Source organism: Peromyscus leucopus, chromosome 11 (assembly GCF_004664715.2).
Source record: "Peromyscus leucopus breed LL Stock chromosome 11, UCI_PerLeu_2.1, whole genome shotgun sequence".
NCBI lineage: Eukaryota > Metazoa > Chordata > Mammalia > Rodentia > Cricetidae > Peromyscus > Peromyscus leucopus.
Window position 1 is genome coordinate 41116789 of NC_051072.1, and position 8428 is coordinate 41125216.

Below are 8428 nucleotides of genomic sequence, written 5' to 3' on the forward strand. Positions count from 1 at the left end.
AGCCAGTGCTTTTAACTGCTGAGCCATCTCTCCAGCCCCCCCAGGTACTGTTTTAGATGAATGATATTTAGTTAATTTCTCACAGCACCCCTATGCAGTAGTTACTGTTAGGCATTCCCATTTAACATGTGAGGTTCAAGGAAATGGAAATGACTTGGCCAAGGTCACCCAGCTAGTGTGTCTCTCAGTGATGCCTAGAGTGCTCAAATTTCAGAGCCTACACTGTTGTCAACAAAGCGACACCTGACTGGGGGTATGTGCTCGGACCCGTGCAGAGAGAGACATACTGATAATAGGAAGTGCTGACTGGGCTTTGACTCTCTGTGGGTACTTTCTGCTGATTCATGCAATCAAACCTTACAGCAGCTTTTCATATGAGATAAATGCTGTTATTATTATCTTTTCACTTTACAAGCAGACAAAATGAGCCACACTGTCCCATAGCTGGTGAATGACACTTTAGACTTCAAACCTGGGCCCCTGGATTTATAAATGCCTGCGTCCTCACTACCCACCATGCCCCCTGTAGTGCCTGCATTAGGTGTACACACACACACACACACACACACACACACACACACACACATCTGGCAAAGGGACACCATATTAAAACTAAAGCCATATTTGAAAGTCCCCAAAATGACATCTACTTCATCTACTTCAGTCCCCTAATTTGAGCTAAGTTCACTCTGCAGTCTAGAAAATGAAAGCAGGCCCTGTGGGTGTTAAGGCTCCCCTGGGGATGGGGATTCAACACCCCTTTGGCTGCCTGTCCCAGTGTTTTTATCACCTCAGGATGCAATGGCCAGACACCTTTAAGGTCTCTCAGCTGGAAAAAATGACTATGAATAAAACAAATGAAGCTCTCCGCGGTGGAAACTCTGGATGGTGCCTGTAGTGGGGTATTCCCCCGCATCTGTCTCCTCCCACTTGGAGCTCATCCTTTATTGCCCAAAGATGTTCCTCTTCGATCACTGGCCGCTAATCGGCAGCTCAGGTACTGGGCGTCCAAGACGGCCTCATTATTTAAGGCAGTCAGTGTTCCACCCCACACTGCAATCCATTATCATTCAAATGAGGCAGCCACAATGGGAGGAAAAAATATGCAAGCTGATTTCTCTCCAACAACCTCTTCTCAGTTCTCCCTAATTACAGCCGGCCCGCCATTGATTGGGACAGTTTCGCATGGAGGGCTGACATGGGCAGCCAGGGTGCTCTCATCTAAGCAAACTGCAAACATATCTGAACTTGCTAACATGGTCTAGGTAAGCAGAATTGTATTCACAGCTCAGTGGTATTCAGTGCTTTGAATTTACCAGTCAGCGGTGTCTTAGAGCATTTCCTGGTTCGACGGAATTGCACCCCACCCCCCTAATGGGATTCACTCCTGACTTGATTTTTCCTTACTCCTGGTTTTCCTGTCCTTGTCTTTCATATACATTCATGATGGCACTCCCTACCCAGTGCTCAAGGTTGTTCCAATGATGAATGGGCTTAGTCATTCAACAAATATTTACTAAATACCTACTAAGTGCTATGTCTGTGTTGGGCATATAAATTCAGCATAATCCTTCCTTTTTCTATAACATTAAAGGCTCTTGCCAGAGTTAGATATTTAACCACCATGTTGCAAATTGTGGTAACCACACTTTAAGTGGAGAAAGGATACTCACATTGTGTAGAGGGACCCCAATTCTCAACACCAATAAAGGATACACATCTCCCAAATTCTTCTCCAAATGACATTTGTCCAGGAAACCCTTCTTTTGAGATTTCTTTTCTTTTTAATTGTGTGTGAGTGGGCATGTGCACATGTGGGTACAGGTGCCCACAGAGCTCAGAAGACAGTGTTGGATTGTCGGGTGCTAGAGTTACAGGTAGTTGTGAGCCATCCAATGTGGAGGCAGGAAACTGAACCTGAAATATTCTAACTACTGAGCCATCTCTCCAGGCCCTGGGAGATACTATTTCTTGAAATTTTTTTGTTTTATTTTTTAAATGGCCTATGACTTTCCTAGGGAGAATGTAGGAATTGGTGAAATTTGTTGGCTGGTGTAAGGATCTCAGCCATCTCCTCTTACATGTGCTCCGAGTTACTGTTGGATGATGATGTTCTGTCTCTACAAATCTGGTCAGGATTTGATGCAATTGAATGGACGGCAGAAAGAAGAGCTCCTTCTTGGAGTCATTTGGCTTATCCCCTCTTCGTTTTCCCTTCTTCCTAGACATTCTGCCGTTCATCTTTCTGTTCCAAGCACCTGCTGTCCAGGTTACTTACTGCTGATGAGCTTAGAGAATATGTTAGTTGGCTTTCTATCACAAAATACCTGAGATAATTCGGCTTAAACAGAGGAAAGGTTGTAAGTGTTTGTCCACCGTCAGTTGGCACACTGTTTGGGGCCTGTCATGAGGCAACATGTCATGGTAGGAACACATGGCAGAGAAAACTGTTTAGTTCATGGTAGTCAGGCAGAGGCCAGAAGAAACCAGAGTCTCATCTCTCCTGCAGCATGAGCCCAGTGGCCCAGCTTGCTTCCTCCTAGATCCTCCTAAAGTCTCTACTCTCCACCCTAGGCTAAGGACCAAGCCCTTCGACACATGAGTTTCAGAGGGACTTCTTGGCTTCAACCTTTAATGGATTTTTGCAGACATTGTGGTGAGTGCTAATGTTTCTTCACTGGACAATATGTATTCAGCATTCACCCCATGGTAGTGCTGGGCCCTGGAGACTAGGGGCCCAGCAGCTCGAGCCTCTCCACTCCCAGAGCTTCAGGTGCCTTGAAAGATAACCACATGTACAATTACAGTGTGGCAAGAGCGTGGGGCTGGAGGCGGAGCTCAATACGAGCCTTGGCAGAGCATGCGTAAGGCCTTGCGTCCCATCTCTAGCCTAACAACACAGGGCAAAACTGTGGTTTCCAACCTGGGGGGGGGGTCCGTGACCCCGTTGGGGGTCACTTACGAGACATCGTACATATCGGATATTTCCATTTCAGTTCAATGGTAGCAAAAGGACAGTTATGAAGTAGTAACGAAAATAATTTTATGGTTGGGGGTCACCACGACATGAGGAGCTGTGTTAAAGGGTTGAGGCATTAGGGAGGTTGAGAACCGCTGCTCCCGAAGGACTGGCTGGCTGCAACTGGAAACCTGTGTAGCGCTCCTTCAGTCAGCAGCGCCAGCCCCACGGCCACAGTCCCTGGAGACAGGCTTGGTAACCTGGCCCTGTGGGGACCAGCTCATCCCTACTCCAGGTTTGCATCACCAGACTCCAGTACATCCCACAGATAGTGCTGCCCTTTGTCATGCTCCTCTTGGCAATCAGGGAGGAGGGAGAGGGGGCAGCAGTGAAGAGTGACTACTTTGAGGGACTCTCCTGTCCCCCCTCCCATTGGATCCCATGGTTCCATGCTGGGTGGCGGACATTCCATTGCCAAAATCACCCTGTCCCCTGAGTGAGGACATAGGCACGCTGTTGCATGACGGGCTGATGGCCTTCTTTGTGCTGTGCACCCCCATATCATAAAGGCTGTGTTGTTGTTTGGCTCTTTTTGGGGGGCCTGCCACCCAGTTCTCAAATAAATCACACACGGAGGCTTATTCTTAATTACAAATGCCCGGCCTTAGCTTGGCTTCTTTCTTGCCAGCTTTCCTTAACTTAAAATTAACCCGTCTATCTTTTGACTCTGGGCTTTTCCTGTTCTCTTACTTCTGTAAATCTTACTCTTACTCCATGGCTTGCTGTGTAGCTGGGTGACTGGCCCCTGAAGTCCTCCTTCTCTGGCTCCTAGATCTCTTCTGTCTCCTCCTCAGTTTCTCCTTCTACATATTCTCTCTGCCCGCCAGCCCCGCCTATCCTTTCTCCTGCCTTGCTATTGGTCCTTCAGCTCTTTATTAGACTATCAGGTGTTATAGACAGGCACAGTAACACAGCTTCACAGAGTTAAACAAATGCTACATAAACAAAAGTAACACAGCTTAAAATAATATTCCCCAACAGGCTGTTTGTTCATGCCTGAGCCAGAGTCTTACCTGTAATTATCAGCAGACCTATTGTATGCCATATGAAGCCCATCTCAAATGCTTTTCCCCTTTCTCCTCCCTTTCTGTCCTATATTCCTCCTTCCCTTGTCCCCTCTCTTCTTTTGACTCTTTTGAGACAGGGCCTTATTCTGTATCCCAGGCTGGTCCAAAACTTGACATTGCCAAGATCTGCTTTGGTCAATCAGCTGCACATGGGTTGCTGTGTGATGTCTTGGTGCTGGCTAGTAGTCAACTTGACACAAGCTGGAGTCATTTGGGAAGAGGAAATCTCAATTGAGAAAATGCCCCCATCAGATTGGCCTATGAACATGTCTATAGAGTATTTTCCTGATTATTGAATGTAGGAGGGTCCAGTCCACTGTGGACAGTACCATTCGTGGACAGGCGACCCTGGGGTGTATAAGAAAGCAGACTCAGCAAGTCATGGAGAGCAAAACAGTAAACAGTATTCCTCCATGGTCTCTATATCCGTTCCGGAGTCTAGGTTCCTGCTTTGAGTTCCTTTTCTGACTTCCCTTAGTGATGGACTGTGATGTGGAAGTTTAAGTCAAATAAGCCCTTTTCCCCCACTAAGTTGGTTTTGGTCATGATGTTTATCACAGCAACAGAGACATGTAACTAGGACAATTCTGATGTCTAGACTTCTACCCAGAGATTCTGATGGAAGTGTATGGTGATGCCTGGAACAAAATGCACCCCATCCAGTGAGTCTAGTCTGCAGCCTGCTGGAAAGTACTATGTTGTGCTTGGTTTTTGTCCTCTCAGTGGGGTGATGTAGTTACAGCCTCCAGGTGCATGGATGTTCCAAACTAGAGAGGATGTGATCCTGGCTCCCAGGAATCCAGACAACAGAATGGAGTTAACTCTGGGACTCTGATGTCTCCCAGAACCTGTGCTTAGAGGAGGTGTGACGGCTGAGACCAGGATGCCCCTTGGCTTATTCTATGTCCACAGTGTATCAGGATCACATACAGCCTTGATTCTGTATCCACAGGCAAATACCCTTCTTCCTCTTTCTGAAATCAGGGCAACCCATAATTTGTACCAGTTCCTGTTGGCCATTGAGAAGCATGCTTATAGAAACATTTTGACTCATGATTTATAGTTTAAAAAGTTAGGTGAAAAGGGAGCTGTATCTTCAAGAGATGGGTGTGAAGCAGCACTATTCATTTCTTTTTTTTTTAAATTTTGTAAAAAATGTTTTATCAACTCTATTTTTGTATAAAACACAAGGGAGAAACCTGGTCAATCACCACATGACCATGACCACCGGGAAAGGGACTTATCAAACTTCGAGAGTCTAAAAACATACAACTGTTTTTTATCTTGTCTACAGCAATTGTCTATGCTTTTCCACAGGTGTTCTGTCCCAGTCACAGACAGTGAGGGAGAACAGTTTGGTTCAATGAAACTTCCTAAGCAATTTTCTGCTGTCCCTTCTTCCCAATCAGGGATTTGTGGATGTGCGGGATCACACCGCCGCCGGCTATGGTAGCCTTGATAAGTGAATCCAACTCTTCCTCACCTCGGATTGCAAGCTGCAAGTGACGTGGAGTGGTGCGCTTTACTTTGAGATCCTTGGAAGCATTGCCTGCCAACCCCAGCACCTCAGCTGTGAGGTACTCCATAATTGCAGCACTGTACACAGCAGCAGTGACACCCACCCGTCCATGGCTGGTGGTGCGAGTCTTCAAGTGTCTGAGGATGCAGCCCACAGGAAACTGCAGCCCAGCTCTCTGGGAGCGCGACACCGCCTTAGACTTGGCCTTCCGACCGTCTTTCCCAGCTTTGCCTCCAGCCATGGTCTTCGCCGCGAGACTCCCAATGTAGCCCCGCGCTGCCACCGCCGCTCTCCCACTATTCATTTCTAAGCATTTAGCCGCTTGTTCTCAGCACTCCTGTGCTGATATTGTGATCAAGCCAAGGAAAGAAACCACATTGGCTATGAGGAAGAGGACCTGAGCTCCAGCCCTATTTCAGATGCCAGTGAAGGGCACAAATGCACTCCTCACTTGTTTATATCCCCACTTATTCAAGAGTTGGTCTTAGTGAGCTGTTCCACTCTTGGTATCCTGTGTAACTGTGAAGGGTGAGGAATTCAGCCATGATGTTGCTTGGACTCCCATTTCACTGGAAGATATAAAGCCACGAATAGTATAAGAACCTGGAAGGCCTTTAAGATTCAAGTCAGAAAGCCTATTGACCTCTGCTAGAATCATGCTCAACTTGACCTTTCTGCCACAAGTAGGGGTTCTGAGTTGCAATGCCTGTAAATGTGCCTTTCTATTATTTTGGAATGAATTTTCCCCAGGGGACTAGTGCCCCAGAGTCCCAGCTGTTCAGGGAATATAGCATTGGAGAGGGGGCCCCATAGAACACTCTTCTGCATTTGGAGTCAGGCTCTATGCATGGCAGCTGTGGGATTTGTCTAATGAGGCCAAGGGAGGGTCCCCAGAGGGAATGGGAAGTGTCCAACTGGCCTGGACATTTGTGTTCTCAGAAGCTCTTGAATGGATTCTTGTAACAGACTGGCTGGTTCTGCATCTTCTCAACTCTCTGACAGCTGTAGCTGGGAGCTCCACACCTGTAGGCTCAGCTGGCTGTAGACTATTGGGGGCTGCTCCAGGGCTTACATGAGAGAGTTGAAAATAGCCCTCGGTAGATAAACATTGAGTTTGGCTATAGGTTCACTCTGGCTTTAATGTTCCAGTTCCTGTTGGCTTGTTCTGTCAGCTAAGGCAGTCTACACTGCAATTAACAGAAAACCTGATGGAAACTAATTTAACTAAAGGATACATCACTATCTCATATAAATGGAGGGTTCTAGTTGGAGAGATGCCATGCTTGGGTGTTTCTCAGATGAATGACATCACCAGGGACCCATATTCTTTGTGCTTCTCCCCTCTGTCCTCTTCAATAATTGTTTCATCGGTGGGCTGCTAGCAAGGTGATTGCAGCTGGTCTAGGTGTCACATATGGATGAAATGACATCCAAAGAAAGAGGGACATCTCCACCTGTGACTTGTCCTTAAGAATGAGAAGTTTCCTTGCTGGGGATGTCTTTCTGTATGCTGTGAATGTGTGTTGCTCTGATTTGGTTGATAAATAAAAAGCTGATTGGCCAGTAGCCAGGCAGGAAGTATAGTATAGGTGGGATAAGCAGAGAGGTGAATTCTGGGAAGAGGAAGGCTGAGTCAGGAGTCACCAGCCAGACACAGAGGAAGAAAGATGTGAAGGCAGAACTGAGAAAAGGTACCAAGTCACCTGGTTAAACATAAATAAGAATTATGAATTAATTTAAGTGTAAGAGCTAGTCAATAGTTAGCCTGAGCTACTGGCCGAGGAGTTTTAATTAATATAAGCCTCTGTGTGTTTACTTGGGTCCAAGCAGCTGCAGGACTGGCGGGTGAGAGAGATTTGTCCTGACCATGGGCCAGGTGGGACACAGGAAAACTTCAGCTACATTTCTTCCCAAGCCTCTCTGGGATTACTGGGTTTGTCTAGAGTAATCTTCTATGGTGGAATGGGAGACGACCAAAGCCCAGCATGTCTTCTAACAATGACTCTTCCTTTGGTTGACAGTTTGAGCTTTCTGAATTCTTGTTTGATCATCCACCTTTTCCTTAGAAATTTATCATGGTCCTTTCTTTCTCCTTCCAGCTCCATTGGCAACCCCACCAAATTTATCATAGCTGGTAACTCCACATCTAGATCCTACTGAAGCCAGGCAGGAGTAGCAGGAATCACCCGCTGTTCAGCATTTCTCTTGGCCTGACCCTCCTGTCTTTTGGTCTTTGTTCCCATTCCACCAAGGTCAGTGTTATTGGTTTTGTGCCTCTGAATGAGGCATGTCATAGACCTGAGGAAGTGGGAGGTGTCACAGGTCATAATCATGTCCTCCATGTGGATAGCTTGTGGTCATAGCTGCAAGCTGCTTTCATCTCTGAGTCCTAGTGGAAGCAGTTCCCATTGACTGACTCTGTGCTCTGGGAGAGAGCAGCTGTAGGGCTTAGAAGGGAAGGTATCAACTCCCCATTTGTGAAATTTTTTTCTATTTTACCATGACCTGCAGTAGTGCAGAACATGACAAGTTATCTCTTTTATCTGTGGAAGAATCCAGCAATTAGAAAGCCAAGATCTCATCACGTGCAGGGAACCACTACTCTCCAACATTATTGTCAAGGTAAAAAAAATTGCTTAAAGTGAGTCCTATTCCTTTTTCACAGCTACTCTTCCCTCTTGCCTTCCTTCCCTCTTTCCTTCCCTTCCCCCTCCCTCCCTTCCTTCCTGGGTGGTGGAATGCAGCCTTGTAGAGGCAGTATATAGAAAGGGTTAGATTCAGAGACATCTGCCACCCTACAACACAGGTTATATTTTCCAAGCC

The 8428-nt window shown here is 46.6% G+C and overlaps 1 protein-coding gene across 1 annotated transcript; it reads right to left on the reverse strand.

Moving 5' to 3' along the window:
• Positions 1-5413: 5413 nt before the first annotated feature.
• Positions 5414-7164, reverse strand: LOC114704093 (histone H2A.V-like). The gene has a single exon (XM_037209444.1). The coding sequence runs from the start codon at positions 5907-5909 to the stop codon at positions 5460-5462; it is 450 nt and encodes a 149-aa protein (XP_037065339.1). The 5' UTR covers positions 5910-7164; the 3' UTR covers positions 5414-5459.
• Between the last annotated feature and the right edge of the window lie 1264 nt (positions 7165-8428).